The sequence below is a fragment of the Phoxinus phoxinus genome, assembly GCF_949152265.1.
Source record: "Phoxinus phoxinus genome assembly, chromosome: 10".
Taxonomy (NCBI): domain Eukaryota; kingdom Metazoa; phylum Chordata; class Actinopteri; order Cypriniformes; family Leuciscidae; genus Phoxinus; species Phoxinus phoxinus.
In genome coordinates, this window is record NC_136885.1 from 29449448 (window position 1) to 29474360 (window position 24913).

Consider the following 24913-nt stretch of genomic DNA (forward strand, 5'->3'; position numbering starts at 1 on the left):
GAACCCTACAATAAACGTCAATATTTAAAACAGTTTATTCAGACTTACATGATATGTGTGTCTCATTTTTCATTTTAATTGTGCAACATTATCTGAACAATCACAGCTGTGAGGCATGAGATCTTAATGAAGAGCGTGCGCTGCTTTGCCAGAAGAATAATAGGAATAAACTTTTTATTTTTTAAATGTTGAATTTTTTTATTGTTTCAGCATGTTTATTAATCTCCCATTTTTGTTAATATAGTCATTGCATGATATAACCTTAAACCCCGATGATCGATGGATGATGTGACTTGCATGGTTATTTTTGTATGATCAACTCTGGAAATATTCCTTCATTCAAAAAACGTAATTTGATATAAGGATGGAGATTGCACAGGAAAGTAATAAAGTGAGTGAGTGAAAGCAATTGGGACATTGCTTAAAGGGATTGTTCACTTTAAAATAAAAATTCTGTCATCATTTACTCACCCTCAAGTTGTTTCAAACCTGTATTAATTTATTTCTTCTGCTGAACACAAAGAAAGATATTTTGAAGAATGTCGGTAACCAAACAGTATACACTGTACCCATTGACTTCCATAGTATTTTTTTCCTACTATGGAAGTCAATGGGTACAGTCTACTGTTTGGAAATCCGATCGGTTATCCAGACACAGAGGCTACTTAATATGAACAAATGTAAACGCACGGTGTCCTGATTTGCTAATGATCCGGATCATGGTGATCGCATGTTAATGCCAAGTGTAAACTCGACTACCTCCGAAACTGGACAAGCTGATCGGATAACATTCCGATCAGAAACGCGTTTACACTTGTCTTTTCAATTTGTATGTGGACAACATCCATATTAATGGCAAGTGTAAACGCAGCCCTTAGAGGCACACCCAAAATACCCATTTCCAACTCTTCCTAATCAATCACACCTGAATCCGCTCGTTAGAGACTCCAAGGTCAGAAATAAATGGGTCAGATAAGAGAGACATCCAAAATATGCACTGTTGGTGTGCATCCAGAAGCAGGGCTGGGAAACACTGGATTAGCCTTCAAGTGGCAGCAAAACACAATGATAAGAAAACGGCAAAGCATAAAAGGGTTTTGTTTTCTGTTCTTTTTTTCATAATATTGAGAGGGTCAGTGCACATTTTATTTGTTACCAAACTCCATCTTGTGGTGAAAGACAATGATGCAATAATTGCGATTCAAAATAAGGAAATTATGAAAGAGGTTTGGATTGAAATTGAGGTTTAGGCTACTTGCAATCTTCAGGACAAGGTTATTTCTTAGAAACGTCAGGTGTTTTATGTTTATATAAGGGCTATTACAGTTAACTGAAACTAAAACCATTTTTAAAAAAGCATTTTTGTTGCTGAAATAAAATATTAGAAACCGTATTTTATATCAGCTATTTATTTCAACTTTATTTAGTTTAACCTGATGTACTAAAATAACTAAAAAAAAAAACTTAAAAAAAACTATAGTAGACATTTTATTTTTTACTAAAACTTAAACTAAAATTACAATGGAAAATATAAAAATAAAAACTAATTCAAAATATTAACAAAAACTATATAGTATCTGAATGACAACAAATAGCAGTGGTTTATAGTGCTGGATAGTAACTGATTATGTAATCTTGATTATACTCTGTCAAAAATAAATGTAATTTTACAGGTTATGGTGTTTATTTTTTTAAAGAATTTTCACATTTTGTAATTATACAATAAAATACCTGCTGTTTTACAGATATTTGCTGTAATTAAAATTTCCGCCTATTGATTAATTTCTTGATTACATGATTACTTAATATTCACAAAATGGCAGTAAATTATTCATAATTACCTCTCTTGCAAAAAAGTGTTAGTATCAGCAGGGTGAAATCTGTGTAGCTGTCAAATATGAATGTTCTTTCTAAACTCCTTTTCACGTCTGTGCTGAAAATCACCTACATTCATTAGGGTTGTTTTCAAAAACATGTTTATTTAGAGTCATTATGGAAACATTTTTAATGGTTGTCTTTGAGCAGGTCTCTCTTCTTCACTAAACAGAATACATAAAATGCTTACAAGATGTACATGTTTGTTTTTTCCATCCATTTTTATATAATGTAAATCTGAAACAATCCTGTGAAATCAAAGTCCCAGTACAAGCAGTGTAAACCCTGAAGGTTTAAATCAAGGTTCAAGTGTTATGTCCTCAACATTACACTGTACGTACAAATAAAGGCTGAAACAAACAGGGTAAAAGCTAATGCTGATATCTAGTTGAGTATTCTACTTGTAAAACTCGTGTTCTTGCTCGTCTTTCTTGATAACAGTCTTGTAGGCCTTCTCGAAGTCCTTAGCCAGCACAATATAACGGTTTTCACGGACAGCCAGCATACCAGCCTATAGACACAAGAAACGAGATTGATCAAAACAGAAAACATATACTTGCTGAAGAAATGTAATCAAAACTTAAATAAAAATAAATAAACCATTTAAAATTATTTTATGTCTCTTCTAACTCACCTCCTGGCAAATGGAGTTGATATCTGCACCAGAGATCTTGTCAGGCCTTGCCACATCTGCATTTTTGTTAAGTGCAATTATAAAATATTTATTTGGTCTTGACAGTCACATATAACAGTCTTCTAAAACAAGAGATTCAATACCATTCAAAAGTTTGGGATCAGCTATATATTTTTTTTAAAAGTCTCCTATGCTCACCAAAGCGGTCTTTATTTTCTCAAAATACAATAAAATAGAAATGTTGTAAATTATTTAAAACAAATAACTTTAATTTAAAAAACTCAAATAACAAATTATTTATTGCAAAGCTGAATTTTCAGCATCATTAATCTAGTCTTCAGTGTCATGTGATCCTTCAGAAATTGTGTTGCTTAATGTTTATGTGGAAACTTTTTTAGGATACTTTGATAAATAGAAAATTCAAAAGAACATCATTTTTAAAATAGAAATCTTTTGTAATATTATAAAAAGGTCTTCACATCCTTGCTAAATAAAATATTAAAATTTGCAATAATTTTTTTTACTGACTCCAAACTTGTGCATTTTCTGAAATATTTTCTTCTACTTGCATATATTGAGTTTCCCTAATTTCTTCTTCTTAACGATTTAATGTAATCATATTCATAATGAGAAAAACTATTTAGGGTCAAGAGGATACAGTCCTCCAGATCAACCTCCTCAGAGAGGTTCATCTTGCTGGTAATGGTGGTGAACACCAGGCGTTTCTGCCGACGGTCAGGCAGAGGGAACTCAATCTTACGGTCCAGTCTGCCTGGGCGCAAAAGGGCCGGGTCCAGTGTGTCAGCCCTGTTGGTGGCCATGATAACCTGTCAATGAAAGAATAAATCACTATGTCAAAAAAGACTGATACTGTATTAGAGCAGAACAGAATGAAGAGAGTAACACTACCACACGGTCATAAAAAAACAAGACATGTTGATGAAAGAATATGTTTTTGCTAACCTTCACATTCACATTCTGGTCAAACCCATCCATTTGATTAAGGAGCTCAAGCAAGATTCTCTGCACTTCTCTATCAGCTGCAAACATATAAAAAAAATAATGTCAAAGGACAGATTTTTTAGTTCACATGAACAAAAATCTCGGTTTATGGGATTAGTAGACTTGAAATACAGTGCATAACTTGTGTCCCTAAATATCTTCTTCAGGATGTCATGAAATGAGACATGATTACGGAGTGAATCATGACAATTTACTTTTTTTGGCAATGTACACTTCTGTTCAAACATTTGTGGTCAAAACCTGAGAGGGACGCATACCTCCAGTCTGTGCATCAAAACGCTTGGTAGCAATGGCATCAATCTCATCAATAAAGATGATGGCTGGGGCATTCTCTTTGGCCAGTCGAAAGACATCTCGCACCATGCGTGGACCCTCTCCGAGATACTTCTGCACAAACTCAGATCCCACCACACGAATAAAAGCCGCTATAAAACATAAAAACACAATTATAACAGTTGTTATATCATCTATTAATGTATTTACATCTAATGTTCAGGAATGACCTGAACAAAAAAGGTAAAAACAGACGCTTTTCCACCATCGGGCCGAACGGTTCTATGAACGGTAAGGAATGGTTCCAATTATATTTTCACTTGAGCTTGGTTTGGCACGGCACGATTACAAACCGGAATTTTGTGCCGTGCTGGTAGAATGTGTGTAATGGATTGGTCACTGACTTCCCAGTTTCTCTGTAGCTGACCTGACGGTGGAAAAGCAGCTAATGAAAGCCTCTAGCAACAACTGACTCTACCTGTAGTGTGGTGAGCCACAGCTTTTGCCAACATAGTCTTGCCACAGCCAGGTGGGCCATACATGAGCACTCCTCTAGGTGGGTCAATACCAATCTGAGAACAACAGCAGAAAGTGAGCGGACAAACAAAACTGCTACACACCCACTTGTTTTCCACAAGCACTTGACTGCACATACTAACCTGTTTATAGAGCTCAAAATGTGTGAGAGGGAGCTCCACGGCCTCCCTCACTTCCTGTTTCTGGATGTCCATTCCTCCGATGTCTGCGTACATCACATCTGGCTTCTGATCTAGGATCAGGTAGAGAGGAAGCGCATTAAAAGTAAAACAGAGGAGCAACTGACTCAGAAGTGGGAACTTAATATCATAATACAGGATAAACAAGGAACTGTTTGATACCTGAAGTGAGCATCATGATGCTGCTGTCAGCCTCTGGAGGCAGAACGTCCACCAGAGCATTGCTGTGCTTGTGCAGCGCAACGGAGGCATTGGGCTTCAGCAGCTCTCGGTCAATTGTGCTCAGAATCCGAACATAATAATTGGACCCTGAAGGAATTAAAAAAAATAAAGCCAAATTGTGTAGCATCCAATGACAAACATTTACAATGTCATACATTTTCTAATGTACATGCAATTATAGTTAACTATAAAGATAACTATAGCAATAACTACATTAGCGTCGACACCAGCAGATGATATCGTTCTGTTTATTCTTAAGGCCCCGATATACTCTCGATCAAGTTATTTTTCATTCTTCATAAAAAGTTCAAAATACATATACTTAGCGAACATCCTGATGCTGCCCACATTGTTGAGAGCGCCATTAAGATTAATATGTAAATAAATGTATGCATCGTGTTTTCCTCCCAATGCCAATTATTAGAACACATTTTTATATATCATATACAATTTTTAGAACTATATATTTATTGTAACAGTTATCGTTCTTGGTGTGAATGGACCTTTACAGTGCATTCAATATCAAGGTATATATTTTAAATTACATTTTACATGTTAAAGCCATTTTGAAACTTAAGAGAGAGTAAATTAAAGTCCACGGATGATACTGTAATTAATATTATTACATAAAGATCGGTCCTTTTACCTGTGGTCGAACCCACAATGGCAGTATTCTGGTCGACTGCTTCCAGGAACTGTCCAATGACCAGAGGGATGCTCTGTATCCTCTTTACCTCCTCTTGGGCATGAAGAAACTCCTTTTTCAGATTCTTCTGTTCATCTTTAATGTATTCCTCCTGCACCTCCAGAAACTCCAGCTCCTGCTGCAACTTCTGCAGGGTGGAAATGAGGGCCAATTAACATCGGTGATTGCGTGTCAACAAGTGGTGTAGTGTCAATATTCAGTGGACAATATTGTGAAAGACAAGTAGCATGTCAACACACACACACACACACACACAAAAAACCTCACAAACATACAAACCTTATATCTGCTGTAAAGGTCCTCCAGATCTTCTGGTTCAGGGGCCAAGAAAGACAAGCCGGTCTGGGGCCTTGAATTCAGCAGGGCCGGCACATCCTCCTGTTGGGACAAAAAGATCACAAATATGCAGATGTAAGGCAATATTTCATGAACACACAATACAATTAAATCTAAAAGACAGATTTAAAAAATAATAATCAGGGTAGGAAATGGGGGGGTGGACGAAGGAGTTCCAATTAAAAATGAATCGATGTAAAAGCCTCCAAACACTAGGAAAATGTTATACATAAAATAGTGGGATTTTCTGCATCTGTGGTTCAAAAATATAAAATGTCCTCAACTAGCGTCCCCCAGTGAATTTCTGCCATTTCCATTACTTATATGGATAACTATTAATATTATGGAGCCCCTGACTTTTTAGATTTAATTAGATTAATAACATTAAATTTACAATAATTCAAAATAAACAATTATCACACATAATTAACATAACATGCATAACAGATAATAAATTATACAAACTGTTATAATAACCATCAAGAAACAGATAAATTATTTATTCATACATATTCAAATTTAAAAGTACATGCGCAACAGTTCTGTTAAACATTATATAAGGTTTGTTAAAAAATAGTCCTTATAAAATGACAAATACAACTGCTATGCTACATAGCTAACCTATAGGTTAACCGATGTATAAGTTAATGTTCTGTGGCTGTGAACGAATGAAGAAATATTTTCATAATAATCATATACAGCTCAAATATGATCAAAAGTAAATATTTGACTTTGACAGGTTAGCAGTGAGCAATACTCTTCTGTAAATTAACGTGAGAACACATGCTAACGTTAGCCGCTGTCAGCGAATGGCATGACTGAGCATTTGCGGCGAGCTGTATGAATCGGCATCTTTTGACTGTTTATTTTAAGCTTTAGAGTTGTGTTTTTGCTATATATATGTTTTGTTTGCATAGAAGAGAACCTTTTAAAGATAACAATGATGTATATGCCAGCCCTGTCTTCGTAAAATGCTTAAAAACACAACATAACATCTCACCTGAGGTTTCTCAACCATCACTCCGCCGTCCTCCATGTTTGCTTGCAGCAACTGACGTCACGTCGCAGAATAGCCTACGTGAAGTCCCGTCAATAATCACCGGGTCCTAAAGTACACCGCTATTAATGCAATCCCTCCCAAGTAGAGTTGTAACATTATTAGGAAACCCTGGATTCTCCCCTCTTAACTTGGACCACCAACCTTTCATATAGTGATACTATATGTATTGGATATATTAATATTGCAAAAGATAACAGATACATTAGAAGTGTAGGCTATTAAAGAAAAATTATTTGCCAGTGTTTTGGTCATCTACATATGAAAACATTCAGTGGAAAAAAGCACTGTTCAATAACAAACACATTTTTCGAAATAATAAAGTAGAGAGGTATCCTTTAAACAATTTACACAGAATGTACCCTGTTAAGGGGTTAGGCTACTTAACATTTCAATTTAGATATGGAAGACTCGTGTCATGTGAAATTTGTGTTGTTGCTAAATAATCTGTGATCCATCGTTTCTTTGAATGTGTATTTCCGATCATTTTTGGGTAGGATATCTTTCATTTTGATCTGTATTATGTAATTTTCTTTTCTTTTTTTTTGTACAGCATAGGCCTACCATTGACTCCAAAATTGACTCCCATTGACTTCAAAAAAATTTTTATCATAACTTTTTATTTTACTTGGAAAATATCACATTGTTGTGAAGAAATGGGCTAAAGCTAAGCCAACTTGTGAAAGAAATGAAACAAAATGGCACTACTTTTGATATTAAAAACAAAAATACTTACAAAGCATTTCGTCACTTTAACTTCTTGTAATTGTTTACCTCTGGCATGAATTGTTTTTCTTTATACACTCCTCATATATGTATATTTGTTTTCATATTTGTTGTGAGTTGTATGTTTATACAAATTTAGTATTTTCTGTAATTAAAAGGCCACCTCTTCCTTACATGATATGAGTTTTTAAAAATAATTAATACTTTTATTCAGCAATGATGCATTAAGTTAATTAAAAGTGACAGTAAAACATTTAAAATGTTCCAAAATATTTCAATTTCAATTAAATGCTGTTCTTTTTTAACTTTCTATTAATCAGAGAATCCTGAAAACACATAACAGTTCCACAAAAACGGTTTCCATCAGGAAAAAAATTCCATCAAAACTTGTAGTCATTTATACAAACAACATCTGACCAAAGATTAAGCCTTTTCATAATGCAATAGTTGTATATATTCTTCATGGAATCATTTGTGCTATACAATTAATTGTTAAATGCTGTTTAAATCATGATTAAGCACTTTTAATGTACATTTCATCACCTTTCACACATGTTTATCAACAAAGGATTTTTTTTTAGATGCACAAAAAGCTTTCTGATGCACAAAAAATATTTTTTAATATCTTTTTGTCTTTTTCTTCATCATCATGTTTTGCGTGTGGATGCTTTATAAGCTTAAAGTCAGGGTCTGGGGTGTAAAACTGGCGCAAGCGGTAAAGTCTGGCTTCTTCCCATCAAAGGCAAATCTTCTAACCAGAGGATAGACTCTTTTTGGTGGCTGCGCCCTCTTCATCTTGACACCCTCATCGTCAAATGAACTCTGAAAAAACGTAAGATTCCTTGCCACAACAACACTGCCTCTTTTCTGTGGGTCAGCAACAGGCTTCACAGGAACAGAGGTCATTTCCAGAGCGGACATGTTGGTGGACACAACAGGACGTTCACACAGAGAGGTGCGTTTGTCCACCCTCACTGGTCGACTTGCGAGACTGGGCAGTCTGGGTAAGGAAAGGAGAGCAGTGTCTTGCAGATCACACTCAGATGAAGGTCCTGCGATGTTTCTCTCTGCCACAACAATTAAATTTGAAGAAATTCCGGGCCCTCGATGTCCTGGAGGTCTTTCCCCTGAAATGGACTTCTGTCTAGCTAAAACCTTCACAGGAACAGGCATGTTTGTGGACACAGCAACAGGGTGTTGGCGCGGAGACGTACGTTTGTCCACTCTCACTGGTCGAAGTTCGAACAGAAAGGATAAAGAAGGGTCAGGACTGATATTCAGGTCAGACTCACATGAAGGGTATGTGATGTTTTTCACCGAGACTTCCATTAAATGCTTAAGAGACCTGGCTCCTTGATGCCCTTGAGGTCTTACACCTGAAAATGATGTCTTGTCTTCAGCCTCTGGCAAAAAGCAATGTCCAGCTGACTTGTTGTGTCCAGCTACAGGCTTCACGGGAACATGGCTTGCTTCCAGAACAGGCATGTTTGTGGATACAGCAACAGGGCTTTCAGACAGAGACGTTTGTTTGTCCATCCTCACTGGTTGACTTGCAAGAATGCGTGGTGGTTGTAAGGAAGGGTGAGCACTGGCTTTCAGGTCAGACTCACAAGAAGGGTCTGTGCCGTTTCTCAGTACCACATTCATTAAATAGGTAGGAGGTCTGGGCCCTCGACGTCCTGGAACCCTTTCACCTGAAGCTGACTTCTTTTGTCCAGTCTCTGGAAAGAAGGAAGGTCCAGAAGATCTGCCGAAAATCTGCTTGCCTACCACGCATAGCTGTGCCTGATTCTGGAGAGTATTTGTTTCTCTGTAACACATGCTTAAATGCTGAAGTGAAGATTTCTTCTTCAACAACATGCACTGAGCAGGCAATAACAGTCAGATGCCAAATGAAGGTCTTTTCACCAGGATTCTGTGTGATGTATAATGTCCATTATGATGTCAAAATCTAAAATAGAATGTTGGTCTTGGACCTTTGAGTTCACGTGCCTTCAAACACGTGACATTCTATGCATTTGTCATTTGAATAAACTTTTTTTAAAAATGTTTTATTATGGCCTAAAATGCACGCATTCTTGAGCAAATGTATTTATTTTTTAGCGTATTAATCGTTCATATTGTGTCAAGCTAAAAAAAATAAAAAAATAAAAATAAAGTGGTTTCGTCGCAGAAAAATCAACCAGGAAGAGCAATTCAATGTAGATATTGCTATATATTTTTTACGAAATTATAAAACATTATTTATTTTAAATACTTCTTTATACTGCACGCAAGCAATGATACAGTTCCCATTTAATAGCCTTTAATTTCTCTGCAATTGTGGCTCACACATAATAAATGAAAGTGTACCTCCCTCTTGAGGTGAAACACCGATATTACAACTGGCTTTAATTCAGTCCAAAATGAAACTGTCTGTGGATTTACTCAAACTCGTTCCAAACCTGTAATTTCTTCTGGCAAAACGAAAAGGATACGATATCTTTGGGAGGAACAGATGAAAAGTTCAGTCACTGAAACTCCCCAAACATGCTCTTGAATTCTTTCCGAGTTTAAAGTGTTCATAAAAAAAGTCAAGATGTTCGATTAGTGAATGAATCATTCGTTTATATTGAATATTTTCATAACTCGGATCCAATTCACAAACGAACAAAACCGGTTCGAATGATTCGTTTGGGAATCTGGTTCCCGATTTATGTCCGAATGAATGAACGTAAGGACGATAAATCATCTATTTACGTTGACTTGACAATTTTAACCCCTAGAAATCATGCTTTACATCCATCCCACTGTACTGCAATGCATCAGTCAGTCTGTATCCCTCCCCCATCCCTGCTCACCTCCCAGTCCCTCCTCGCCTATCCCAAACGCAGCATCTTCCCTTGTACAGACAGAGATATCGTCAATGAACGCACCACGTTTTGGCTTAACGTGTGGTGCTGCTCCGGTCCTAACGGATTCTTTTGTGCATATCATAATTTCAAGACCGAACATTTATGCAGGAACTACAGCACAATCTGGTTAATTTCCGTGACCCTGAAATAAACACCCCGCGTGACGTGACCAACGGATTGATTTAACCGCGCGAGCGACTTCATCCACAGAGAAGCCGTTTTTGGGGATCGTAACCAGCTGAATGAAGACCAAACGTGGGGAAGAAATGTTGTTTTGACTAAATACGTGTGGTAATCGGTAACGGTAGGCTGAGAGATATTTCAAACCTCAAAACAAGCACCCTGGTCACGTTTATTATTGTTGACAGGGGAAACACCATCGACGTTGTTGGCATTTGCATCAGCAGATAATAAGAAAAAGGGCAACGTTGGTTGTACCCACTGAATAGTGTTCAAAAGACTAAAGGGAGTGTATTTGAAATTATATTTAATTCATTTATGTAATGTAGACCTATGAATGATGTATTATTAGCATATTTTTGGTGATCATTACGCGCTGTTAGACATGTGCCTTGATGTTTGACATTTGGAAATACAGACGCTTTGGCAAAAATTACAGATGGCAGAGCAAAACTACATCCGGTCATAGTAAACATTTACTGCATGTGTTAGCGACTTCACATGCATTTATTTAAATGAGAGAAAGACACAAACATTAAACCAACTATTGAATAGGCAGCCTGCTAAATCTAGCTACTGTTAATATTTTATGTACAGTGCAATGTAGGCTAAATTACCTAATTTCATACATTTAGCTGATCATTCCTATTCATAATTGGCTATAAGCCTATAACTTAAAGTTAAGATCAAGATCCTAAGAGATATATCCTCTCAATCACTCATTAACATAAGCAATAATTCACAAAATACATAAGCAATAAATATAATTTAGTGTAGAAGCGAATGTGTGAATGTATGTTTGCATGAAGCCAAAGACACATAATAATTTAGGAGATCCATTTTACCGTTTCAAACTCACTGTGGCAAAGATTGGATCACTTCAAATGGTTTCTTTCTTCTCAGGTTAAATCAGTCAACTGATGTTTAACGTAAATGTATAACACAAAACCATTAGTTAATGTCACTTGTCTTCCATTATCTGCATAAAATTCTCATTTAAAACTAATCACAACCTCAGCTCCAAGTCTTCCACTGTCAAGAAAACTATGTAGTTTAGTAAATATCTCTCTATATATTTTAGAAATCAGATCAGATATTCATCAGAATATTGAATCACTTAAAAAAGCACTGGCTAACAAATAAATAGGTCAAGAAGAACAGTTACTGACTGAAACTCGAGTAGCATCTCAGCTTTCATGGAGTAACTGAATACTCTGGACTTGTTGGATCGATTGCCTGCACAGAGGGCGGCGTCACATCTCTGATACTCCCTTGCTCCTCATCAAAACACTCATCTCCCACCCGGCAGGAAGGACAGGAGGAAAACATCATCAGGTTCTGAATTAAGAAGGAAGCCAACTATCATCTTCTTGCCCGAACTGTTTTCCACACTGTCAAGCTCACCTGTTCACAGATCCAGGGGACGCAATTTTTCGCAAAGCTCCTGTCTCACTGTGGACTACTTGCCGAGACCTCCTGCTCATCAATTTGAGCCTGTTTTTGCGTCTTTGTGTGTGTGTGTGTGTGTGTGTGTGTGTGTGTGTGTGTGTGTGTGTGTGTATGTGTGTGAAAGACAGAAGCACGACTCTGAAAGCAGCGGCTATCATCTGAGAAGATGTCTGTGGTGCGACTTCTGTGGGTCCCTGTGCTGTTGTGTTTAACACACGGTGAGTCTAAGTGCACTATGAAACATTTGAGACACACATTTCAAGCCTCACATCCTTTATCTGTGTCAGTCAGGCCATGATAAAGCTGCTGGTACATGTACTGTATAGCAAGAATCCGCTTTCAAGCTAAATTGTATCTGCTGCTGTCATGCGTTTTTTATTAGTATTTTAAAGTGATTTGAATAGATAGTTAGATGGATACTGTAACACTATACACTATAATAAAGATAATTACAATTTACACAATATACATTATATAGATACGTATTTATTATTATTTATATATTTTATATTTCTATTTTATATTGCATGTTTGTATATAAATATTTAATATACTGTTTACTATACAAACAGTAAATAGTATATATAGTGAAGTTTAATATATATATAGTAAATATATATATACACCATATATTAAAATAATGATGTATATTAGGCCTATATAATATAATATATATATATATAAATCACTGTATCGGTATCACAAGAAATAGCTCATGTATTCTTAAGAATTTTTTAATGAATTATTAGATGTTATATTAAAAATATAATGCAACTGAAGTGATAAATTGCTTTAATGACATATTTTTTATTTTAATTTCTTGCTGACACAATCAGGGCAATTTAGCACCGGTCCAGTAATAGTATGTCTTTGCTTTTTGTTTTATTAGTGTTAGCTCAAAGCGGTTGTGTTTATGGGTTTTGGGGGTTCATGGATTGTTGAGTAAAAACCCAAACCAGCTGTCACTTTCAGCAGAGCATGTGTTGATGCTAAAATAGAGTCATGGGTGATCGGGGTGATCCAGACAGAAATATAGCTCTTGCCCAAGCTCGGTTGCTTCTGTCACAAGCTGTTATTATCTTCCAGTCGTGAATTCTTTGTTTTGCGTTGTGATTCTTGAGGTTTTATGGCGAGTGTTCAAAATGTGTGTCTGTCGGCGCTTGTTCATAGCCTGAATCTCTTTCGTCTGTGACTGAAGGGAAGTGATGGAAATAAATCGCTCTCCGGGGAACAGGTGTTGTCAATTATGCCTCAGTGATAGATGTCCTAGTTTACGCAGTGAGGATTTGTATCTCTCCTCGTGTCTTGTTTCGGGACATCCATTATGAGGATATGTGTTCAGTATATCCTGTACTAGCAGGTTATGTAAACCGACTAGTTATCAGCTGCTTAACTGTTAAAATGGTTTATTATGCCTAACGAATGCAAATCTTTATTATTTCATATAATTCTCTTAAAGTATTGTAACTAAATGACACACTTTTTAAGTTTGTGTCTGCTGAAAAAAAAGTATGATGAACTGCACTTTATCCCTTGTAGATTACTATTTAAAGCATTTAGCAGACCCTCTTATCCAGAGCAACTCACTCTAAAAACGTAGGCTAATATTGCTTCATATTTCCTTAATGCTAGGAGTCAAATTGTGAACTGTTACACAACTGTACTTGTGTAACACATTTTTGGTACAGTAATTAATCTCACAGAATCACCAAGGAAAAGGGGCTTTAAGGAAATGTTTTTATTCAGATGAAACATTTTATTGGAGATGAAACGTAGGAGTGAGCAAAGGCAGATGGACAGAAAGATGTGTGAGAATGAAAGCGTGAGACAGAAAGAGAGTTCCCGGTGTTCGCTTATCTCCTTGTATTATACACTCAGAATGTCCAAACTACTGTCTCTGATTTGATCAAATTGTCACGCGGTCAGGGCCGGTGTAATTTATTCCTAGCATTTAATGGCAATGTCACCATATAATGGTAGGTACTACAAAACGTATTACAGCGACATTCCCCCTTGAGCACCCTGAGGTTAAATGCCTTTTTCAAGGGCACAACGGTAATGGCTTATCATGATGACCTTCCCAATGCTGAGCCTTAAAGGAACAGTCCATCCATTGATATTCCAAATCCATTTGCTGTTATTTTTACCATTGAAAATATTATAGCATTGTAATATGTAAGGGATAATGTATAGCGAGGCGGTTGTTATAGCGAATACACCCCCGACAGGCTGATCGGGACCCCGACGCGAAGCGGAGTATATAGTATATATTTATATATAAATATATAGTATTTATTTTTGTGTGTGTGTGTATGTATAGACAGTGTACACATAGACAGTGTAGAAATGTAATACAGGTAATTTATTAATGTATTATTTATGGAAATAATTATCAGCTTATATCATATTGACTCGAATTTTAATTGTAATTCATCTTGATGAATAAATCCCCTATACTTAAAAAATATACAAATATATATATATACAGTGCTATGCATAAGTTTAGACACCCATGCTAAAGTTGACTAAAAAGAGGAATAAAAAATCATCTTTTGGAAATTGAACTTAATGCCTTAATTTAAAAAAATAGGAAAAATCCAACCTTTAAGGACACCAATTTTCTTTGTGAATGAATAATGTATCGTAAATAAATAAATTTTCTCCCTTAAAATACAGGGTGCATAAGTTTGGACAACCCTATGTTAAATTCCCATAGAGGCAGGCATATTTTTATTTTTAAAGGCCAGTTACTTCATGGATCCAGGATACTCTGCATCCTGATAAAGTTCCCTTGGCCTTTGGAATTAAAATAGCCCCACATCATCACACACCCTTCACCATACCTGGAGATTGGCATGGAGTACTTTCCATAAGATCATCTCTCAATGCAAATCAAACCAGCTGTTAGGCTAACTGAAATAAAACCATGCCAATCTCTAGGTATGGTGAAGGATATGTGATGATGTGGGGCTATTTTAATTCCAAAGGCCAAGGGAACTTTATCAGGATGCAGAGTATCCTGGATCCATGAAGTAACTGGCCTTTAAAAATAAAAATCTGCCTGCCTCTATGGGAATTTAACATAGGGTTGTCCAAACTTATGCACCCTGTATTTTAAGGAAGAAAATTTATTTATTTACGATACATTATTCATTCACAAAGAAAATTGGTGTCCTTAAAGGTTGGATTTTTCCTATTTTTTTAAATTAAGGCATTAAGTTAAATTTCCAAAAGATGATTTTTTATTCCTCTTTTTAGTCAACTTTAGCATGGGTGTCTAAACTTATGCATAGCACTGTATATATATATTTTATTTTTTTTTGCATTTCATATTTTCTATTTAGACAAAAATATTATATAATTGAAATATAGGTCATTTATTTTTTATGAATTTATTATTTATGAAAATAATTATATCAACCTGCATTGTAATTATAATTTTGGTGCATCTCGATGAACAAACACCCTACATATGAGCAATTATGATAAATAGCGATTCTAAGGCAATTGAAGAAACTTAATACATAAACCACTACTGTGACAAAACCATATGACGAAGAAAAAAAAAAGCCAAATATATTTTAATATGATTTAACATGTCTTGCTGATCAAGCAATCTATGATGGATCTGTTGGCCAACAGTCAAGACCGCTGAGCATTAGCAGACAGGAAGTCTATTTTGCTGATTAGACCTATTCGTACAGCAGAAAGGCTCGGGGGGGAGAAGGAAGATGGCGATTAACAGTTTAACAGAGGTTGAAAACGGTGGCCTAGAAACAGGCAAACCAATGAGGAGCAAGGTCTTTGTATTCTAAGCAGATTTTCAGCAGAATCCAGCACTGTCATGCTCCTGCAGAAAGCAGTGTCGCAGGTTTCATGCACGCACAGGTCTGGCACTGTGGAAAAGTGATGTGCATGTGAGGAAAGGTGTGTCTGAGTGCGTATGCGTGTGTGTCGGAAAGAGGATGAGACGATGGGGAGGACGGAGAACGCGTGAATGCTAAATCAGGGCGAGGGTGAACAAGGACATTTTATATGAAGGACTGTCTCTTGCTGGTTATTCTTTATGGCAATTGCAGCACACTCGTTATCCCAGCATCAAGAACCGATTGTGAGAATCCCAGTGTCTTAAATCTAAAAAAGAAGAGGCTTTGTCTTTAGATCTGGTCGCCTGGGGAAATATCACTGGCGTTTGCCATATACCCTCGACTGGGGTCACCAACATTATCGTTCATTGTAGATTAATTTTAGAGATTAGATTAAAGACGGGAGTGGACGGAGATGAGAATATGTGGGTTCAACATACTGGCCAACATCATATTGGGCGACGTATCAAAGAGCTTTTGTTTCTATGGAAAGTCTCCACCCTGGAGCTCAGTGTGCGTCTCAGATCTTTGCCATTTCCCGAGGGGCCAGAGTGTGTATGTCACTGCTATACAGTTTGAGACTGCTGGCTGGCATGGAAACGCTGTCCTCGTCTTCTTGTTTACATGGAGAAAGCCTGAATCAGCTCTCAAACGGCTTTTTCTTCTCTTTCCTTGAATCTCTCATTGCACCACAGTGTTCCTGTAGCTCAAACAGTAGAACATGGTGCAAATAAACCAAGGTCATGGGCTCAATTCCCAATAAATGTATTAAATGTTTACCTTGAATGCCATGTAAATTGATTTGGATAAAAGCGTTAGCAAAATTGTATATGTCTCACATTTCCGTCCAAAAAAGCAATTGAAAAAATTGTTTAATTCAACTCTTTAATGCATTAATTCAATCCTGGGATTAAGCGGGCATTGTGCAGTCTAATCTGGAATAAGTTGCATAATGTAATCTCTGTAAAAAGGGGTTATGTAACGACCCTGCCCCCGCGGTGACATTGACAGAAGTTTAGGCGGCAGTTTTTATGTCTGAGGTCAGCTTATCGCGTGTGCACTGTCCCTCATGGCTTTTAAAGGGAAAGGGAGATGTCTCCTTTCCTCCCAACTTTGATGTCCCCAGAAAACTTACATGTGTTACTTACATTTCGTCACGACTTTAAAGATAATTGTCAAAAACAATAATAACACCGTTCAATGGAATCTTAAACGAATCTCAAAATTGAAATCCATTGTCGTACTGTAGATATCAAAGTTGTGATGCCTCATTAAGATGATTAGTTTAATGTTATTGAAATATCAGGCATTTATTGGCTTGCTTAATAATGAGCTTGTTTTAGGAGTGTGTCAGCATGATGTGATGATTATTAGACCCTTCCTCCCTTTCCTCTGAAACTAGTATTTCTGTATTGATCATTGTTTTTCCTCTTCAATCTACCCTTGTTCTCCCTCTCAATAAATCAATAATCTGTCAATGATAATCAGTGATGTGATGGATGTAACACTGAAAACGTTTAACTCTCTGTCTCCCTCTTTTTCCCTTGTTTTCTTCCCTCTCTTGTCTTCCAGTTGGGGTGGCACCAATTTTTACTTTTTCATCCTTCCTCCTTTTCTCTTAGCAATCAAAAGAATATTGAAATGTAATAATATTTTCCTGAATATTACAGTAAAGAGATGCCTGTAAAAAAAACCCGAAACAGCAGGACGACTGTAGTTAATAATGTAAATCTGTAGCTGTGATTGATGTGTGTGCAATGTTTCTTGTCACCTCATCTCATTGCACATATATAAATACTTCTCCAGAGGTCAGAATTGCAAAAAGATCAGTGGTTGAGAGCGATGCAGAGGTCTCTGTGGGAACAGCAGGGTGAAGTGTGAGAGAAAGATACTTGGAATATCAGGTGTGTTCCTTTCTGCAAGTGTTTGCGACTTCTAGGCATATATAGAGACTTGCATCTATATATGAATGAAAGTAGATTAATGACTCAAAAAGGATCACACAACATACTATTTATTTCCCCTCAAAGAATTTTGAAGACAAAAAAACAAGCAAAAAACATTTAAGCAAATACTGTGGTCTGAGATGCAGTTAATTGGGACTATTTTAACTGAACAAACAGTTTTTATGAGTGGAAATAAAGCTTGCAAGAAAATGCTCTGCCTTGAACTAAAAATGCCATCGTGCACAACCCCCCCACCCCCCCAAAAAAGGGAATGCATGCAAACAAAAGAAGGAAAAAAAATTACTAATGCCTGTCAGTTCAAAACAAAAAAGTGGGCATCAGAAAGACTTAATAGAGCATTTTACGATTATTTTTTCGATGTTTCTGTCACTGAATGACTGTCTTCCTCTTCCCGTAGCTTGGCTCTGCCATGGGGCGTGTGTGGAGGTGGACTCCGACACGGAGGCAGTGGCGGGTAAAGGCTTCAAATTGGGCTGTATCTCCTGCAAGATGAGAGGGGAAGTGCCGGCCTCTGCCACAGTGGACTGGTGGTTCATGGCCAGAGGCGAGAGTGAATTTTCACACGTGAGTATAAGACCAAACACCAGACTTTACGTGTTTGAGAGACACAGATGCTGCTCCCCCCGTACAACGCATTACCTAAATGAATGTGCAGGTGCCTTTTTACACGCACAAAAGCTCTAGCACAGCTGTGTGGGTGCAAACTGGCATGCACACAGGAATCAATGCAACTTAATTATTTCCATGGTAAAATAAAACAAAGCAGATTTGAGACTGCTGCATTTTTCATGCAAGGACAATATCGACTCGTGCATTATTTACGACCATCTTAGTGGCCAGAAGTGAATTACTGCAATTTACAGCACACTTTACTTTGAGTACGTTTACGAGGAGGGTAAAGAAGAAGTCCTCTGCCATTAGAACTACTTATACTACCTAATAGGCTTCTTTGAGTGTTATGCCATAATCCTTTGTGTGAGATAGTTTAGCATATAATATTACTAGAATTATATTTGTTATGCAAGAATGAAAGAGAATGAGAGACACTTTTTTACTAGTTTATTCATATATTTGTATTCATATTTTAATAATTCTATAGTTTAAAAGTTATTGGCGTATTTAAAGTAATGCACAGCATTACTATGTCCTGTGGGAATTCATTTCCATAACCTCTCCGGATATTCATAAAGGATAAGGATTTGTAAAATCAATATTTCAATGTAATAAGGTGTAAATGTCATAAATACTTATTAGTGTCCGATTTTACTCTACTAAGAACAGAATCTAGCCTATGAACTGATTTAAACAAGACTAAAACTCAAAATCTTTTTTTTTTCTTATAGATTTTACTCATTGCATTGAGTTTGGAAAACCAAAATTGAAAATTTCAATACATTTACAGCTTTTGCATGACAGTTATCGTCATAGTTCTCTTCTGTAGACAGGGAGCAGTGTTGAGCAAAATACAGACAATAACTGCTATTTATAGACAAAATATTGGAGAATAACAAAAAGGTTGTTTTGGGTATTGAATCAAATATTGTGTACTTCACACTGGTTATTTGCCACAGTGGTCTCACTCTTATTTCTTACAATTAGATCTACAGTTATTCAGAAATGTCAAGCTACATACTGGATGACCGCTTCGATGACCGCCTGGCCTGGCACGGCAGTAAAAAAACGGATGATGTGCAAGACGGCTCAATTTACATCCTCAACGTCACCTTCAACGACACCGGCACCTATCGATGCTTTTTCAACCGCATGCTCATCTTCCCCTATTATGAGTACCGCACCAGCACCGCCAAGTTTATCAGCCTCAACGTAGTGGGCCATGGTATGTTTTTTAAAATAGAATGACATTTACAGGAGAGGAAACAAATGCAAACGAGACAGGTTTTGAAATGTATTATGCAGGCACAAATCAGAGTTAGAGGGTTATAACATCATTGGCCTGACAGAACACACACACAATCCTCTGCAATGCAGCCAAGAAACACAAGTGTGTTCATGAAGACAGATGAGTCAACACTGAATAGAAATGCCTTTGAAATGCCAAAAGCAAGGACACTGTCATTGCCTTTTCATGGCCCTGAAAGCAAAGTGTTTTCATAGCAGCAGCACCAGGGCGTTCATTATCTGTGTCCTTGACTCACCAAATGCTTAGTGTTGTAAAAGCAAGGATGTTTAAGAATCTAAGGCATGATATATATATATATTTGCAGTATTTATATTGTGGATTGACGTAGCACCATTATACATTTTTCTTTCAGCTTTTTCTCAAATCAGTACTTTAACTGCTCTAATAATCATAGTGTGTTATATGAGGAACACTTTGCCAGCCCTGACTCTAGGCAAGATAAAACATGACGAGGAAACCAGGAAACAGAATAAACAATAAGTAAAATGACTAAAGATGCTGATCGTGTTCCGTTTGTCAAGTAGTCAGCAGTATTGTTTTTGTTAAATAAAACTATTATATATCATTTTTGTTAATTAAAATAAAGCTGAGATGAGATAAAGTAAAAAATATTATTTGAAAAACTTAATGAAAAGAAAATATGTTTAAGTTGAAATACTAAAGCTACTAAAACTGATAAAGACAAAAAATAAGTGCTTTAAACATTGAAAAATGTATATAAATGACAAAATCACAGAAAAATTACTCAAATGAAAATGAAAACTGAAAATAAAAGCTAATTCAAAATAATAAATACTTTATAAAGTATCAATAAATAGTACTAAAGTACTAAAATAACAATGGTAGTGAAGTAGTGTAAGGAGTCCAGGATCTATGGAAGCCTATTTCCACAAATAAAAATAAAACTGTTATTTTGTCTTTTATTTCTCTTGTAATAATGTTATATATCACAATTAGGACTTACTTTAAGCTTCATTTCCCAAGTACCAGTTATATTTTTGACTCTGAGGTTAAAAACAGGCTTTGTTTTTTTTTAATAGTGTTCAAACCTCAAACTAATGTACAATTATAAACATTTTGACAGCCAGTGATCAAGGCAATATCTCCTTTTGTAGTTTATGAGGGAAAAGTGAAGAGTATTTTTGACAAACACTTTCCCCCTTCAATACAATGTCAAAAGAATGGCCAATTGATCAAATTGTAATTTTTTGTTGGAAGCTACACTCAAAACCAACTTCTGAGTAATGTGAGGGCCACATGTTTGGTTTGACGCTTCTGCTGAGAACATGGATGTCCACCGGGACAGAAGCCGTCTTGTCACATATGCTGACGGTGATAATTCAATCAGACGTGTCAGAGTCGGGCCTACATCAGCACTGATGTCACTACAGCTGTGTCTGTCTTACAAAATACTGACTCTTGAGAACTGAAACCTGTTCAGAACGTACTTTGAACTTCCTTCTATCAGTGTTTGATTGTGATTTTAAGAGTAGTAATTCAGATCAGGTGTTAAGGAATATATGAAAATGTGAAAGTTATGAAAGACTGAACTCTACTGAATTTGATCTCACTAGCTTCACGAAGCTTGGCGTCCATCTTATCCGAGGTCATGATGTACGTGTCTATCATCGGGCTGCAGTTATGGCTGTTGGTGGAGATGGTCTATTGTTACAGGAAGATCGCAGCAGCGGGAGAGGAAGCGCTGAGAGAGCGCGAGTGAGTCACGTTTCCATTTTCTAAACACTTCCGAACGGTTTGCTCTTACTTGATGACAAACACCTGTCTACCACATTAGGGACCATTAAAGATGTCCTATTAAAACAGGAAATTTGGGGCAAAATATACTGAAGGGCGTATGCGGCCCTGAGTGGAAGATGAGCTGAACTCTATCTGGAGTGCATTAGCATATACATGGATTCAAAGCAAACAAACATGCACTAAAAAACTTCACATTCAATTGTATGGGATCTTTAATTAGTACATTTCTGTCAAAAGTTTGGAATAATTAAGGTTTTGTAATGTTTTAACTTAAGTCTCTTATGCTCAAGCAAGGCTTATTTGATCAAGAAATACATTACATTATATTATATTTTTGTGTAAACGTATACACTGCCATTTAAACGTTTGAGTTAGACGTATTAAATTGATTCAAGTAACAGTAAATACATTTATAATGTTAAAAAATATTTCAGAATATTTACATTACAGAAGAATGTGTTATTTTAAAATGTAATAATATTTTACGGTATTACTGTTTTTTTTTTTTTACCAAATAAACAATTTTTTATTTGCAAGCTTTTGACAGCCAACGTAAAATAGGAGACAATTACATTTCCGCCTGTCTTTTATTAGTTTCCACTGCTTTTCTTCCTTCAAATCTAGATTTCCCACAATCCCAAAAAGATCTATATTTTTCTGCAAGCTGCTGTTCTCAAAACTTTTTGAAGTTCTTGTTGCTGTTCTTTTCTTCATTACCTTTTCTGTCCCTTCTGCCTTCTTTCCATCCTTCCTATTCTCTCAGGGCGGAATATTTAGCTATAACCTCGGAGAGCAAAGATAACTGTGCAGGTGTAGCGGTGACAGAATAACACAGGTGGGATTGTTAAATGTAACTCTTATGGTCACATCTAGACTTCCTCTGTTTCGTGTCTGTTTAACCATCTGCCTTTTGTTTCATTTCAGGTCCAAAAAAAGTCTGAAGCCAGAAGCTTGAAGCTCCATCCATCATGACATCCCCACCGGCGCTCTGCCATAACCACGGGCTGCTGTTTTCACAACAACTGTTCTACATCAGGGAAATGCAGTCACACGTTACATAAAAAGTCTTGTGGTTTAAGGTCCTAGACAACAACTTTAAGGTTAACGAATGAATTATGCATTCATTTTTGAATTTTTTCTACACAAGAAATCAGCTTTAAATGTGATACAAAATGAGTCACCAGTATATCTACTGAGCCAGAGGACATCAGAAATATCATAGTGTATATATTTACTGAGCAAGAGCAAAAAAATTAAAAAAATAAAATTATATATATATAAACATGATTTAATCAATATCGAATTATATATGTGAAAACATCAATTTCTATCATTATTTTAAAGATCACAAATACATAAAGTAATATAAAAATAGTAAAAAAAAAAAAAAATCCTTATTAAAATATATATATTAAGGGTGTAACGTTGAACGTATTCATTCGGTTCGCACGCATGTGTAGCGTTGTTTTAATGCAGAATTTTTCTGTATGCAGAATGTAATTTGAGTTTCGCACTTTGGCTGGGAAAGTTGCATCCATATCTGTAAATGTATGAAATTCACGCCAGTATTTTGCATCCAAAATTGCAGGCGCTTCAAATCTTTTCCAGAAAAAAACATTAAATCGCAGCAGGAAGAGCGTTTTGCAGCCATTTGCAGCAGTATTGACAGACTTTAATATTTAAAGACAGAAATATAGTTTGTTCACTAAAGCACGGTTTTAACCGTTTAACCCCTAATATATATATAGACGGAGAAATCAGACAGAAAATCTCAAATTTGGCAGCTGGGAACTGTGATTAGCATTACATAACTAATGCCAACAAATAAGAATGCACATTTACTACAAGAGCTTCCTATCTGAGTACAGTCCCTCACATACAGGGGATTTGAACCAGAACTCATTTAACAAAGCACATGTAAGCTAACCATTACTTTTAAAACGTTCTTACTGAATCATAATAGTTCACTTAAAGGTACACTATGTAACTTTTGTCCCTCTAGTCTAGCAGTAAAAATTTAATTATAACTTAATTATTAAATTAAGTTATATTAAACTGTCTGAAAACATTGTTCATCATGTTCCATTTCTGTATATAAGAGTATAAACAATTTCTCTAAAAATAAAAAATAAGCTCCTGTCCTCACTGGCGCACAATTAATTCTGGGGTAGGCCCGCGAAGGATCATCTGTTGTATCCTTCATTTCACGGAAACGAAAGGGGCATTTGAAGGAGCCTTAATTTTGAAAAAACAAGTTACATAGTGTACATTTAAACTGTTCTTTTCATTTACAAAACAGTACACCAGCTCTCTGTATTTAGTCTTTACTGTCTTGGTGTGAAACAGTAAATATATTTAGCACCTAAATATCCATTCATGGTGAAAAGCAGAACTTGCCAGTAGCATATAAAGCTATTCAACTCGTTCTCTTAAAATAAATAAATGCAAGGCAAATGAATGTCACATATGTTATAATCATAGTACATTGTTGTCTAAAATTTCATAGTCTAGATCAGCTACCGAAACTCACGTGATAATGAAATATATTATGTGCCGTAGAGGATCTGTGCTATTAATCATTTGTAATGTCCTGATCATCCCTCCGCTTTTGGTTTTGTCTTTGCTGACGAGATAATCAAGGGCTGCATGACGATTGAGAATGACCCAGAAAGGACGGATGCTCTAGTCTCTGGCTCTTAATGCATGAAGATTTCGAAAGAAAACGGATTGAGAAAGCAGGAATCAATTGTATTCATTCACAAGTGCGGTAAAAAAAAAAAAAAACCTTCCAGTCTTTCCTCTCCCTCTTAGTAGCCAATTTCGGGTAGTGACTACAGAGGGCAGCACTACACTGCCAAAGTCTCACTGCCTTTTATGCATGAATCAACATTCTTGAGACTTCTTAGCTCTGGCTTTCTTACTTTTATATCTTTCATTCGTAGGTTGGTCAGTTGGTAGATTTCTACTGCATGATTTTAAATGCACTTTTATGAACAGTCATAAACGCGCAAAACTTTAACACGACCAGCTGCTTTTAGTGCTGTGGTTATACTAAAACATAGATGGTACCCAGAACCATAGAGAGATTTCTCTGAGTCACTGCGATGTCACTGTCAGACAATGTCTGCACCTCTGTGGGAGTCTGTACAGACTTCACAGCCTCCACACTTCCAGGATGCATTTCATGTTATAGTGAAAATGTTGCTTGCCAAATAAATGATGACAGGACATGATAGTATGAAATAAAATGCATTTAAAAAAAACAGCTGGTCTTTTGTTTTATATATACATCTCTTTCTCTAACTTTTGT

The 24913-nt window shown here is 36.3% G+C and overlaps 2 protein-coding genes across 3 annotated transcripts; one reads left to right on the forward strand and one right to left on the reverse strand.

Annotated features, from left to right (window-relative positions):
• Positions 1–1959: 1959 nt before the first annotated feature.
• Positions 1960–12240, reverse strand: psmc4 (proteasome 26S subunit, ATPase 4). Its single transcript, XM_079625885.1, has 12 exons — positions 11812–12240; positions 6786–6891; positions 5729–5827; positions 5390–5576; positions 4684–4830; positions 4465–4574; positions 4284–4377; positions 3790–3957; positions 3473–3549; positions 3168–3336; positions 2510–2565; positions 1960–2386 (listed from the first exon to the last, which is right to left on the reverse strand). Exons 2-12 carry the CDS (start codon positions 6819–6821, stop codon positions 2273–2275), a joined length of 1257 nt encoding a protein of 418 aa, XP_079482011.1. The 5' UTR covers positions 6822–6891; positions 11812–12240; the 3' UTR covers positions 1960–2272.
• scn1ba (sodium channel, voltage-gated, type I, beta a) lies at positions 10455–24858 on the forward strand. 2 transcript variants are annotated; one of them, XM_079625893.1, is made up of 6 exons: positions 10455–12309; positions 18322–18488; positions 19524–19761; positions 21420–21561; positions 22367–22438; positions 22528–24858. In XM_079625893.1, the coding sequence occupies exons 1-5, from the start codon at positions 12258–12260 to the stop codon at positions 22431–22433; spliced, it is 666 nt and encodes a 221-aa protein (XP_079482019.1). In that variant the 5' UTR covers positions 10455–12257; the 3' UTR covers positions 22434–22438; positions 22528–24858. The 2 variants fall into 2 exon arrangements, with proteins under 2 accessions (XP_079482019.1, XP_079482020.1); XM_079625894.1 differs by lacking the exon at positions 22367–22438 and having other exon boundaries at positions 12164–12309; positions 22528–22702.
• The last annotated feature ends 55 nt before the right edge of the window (positions 24859–24913 follow it).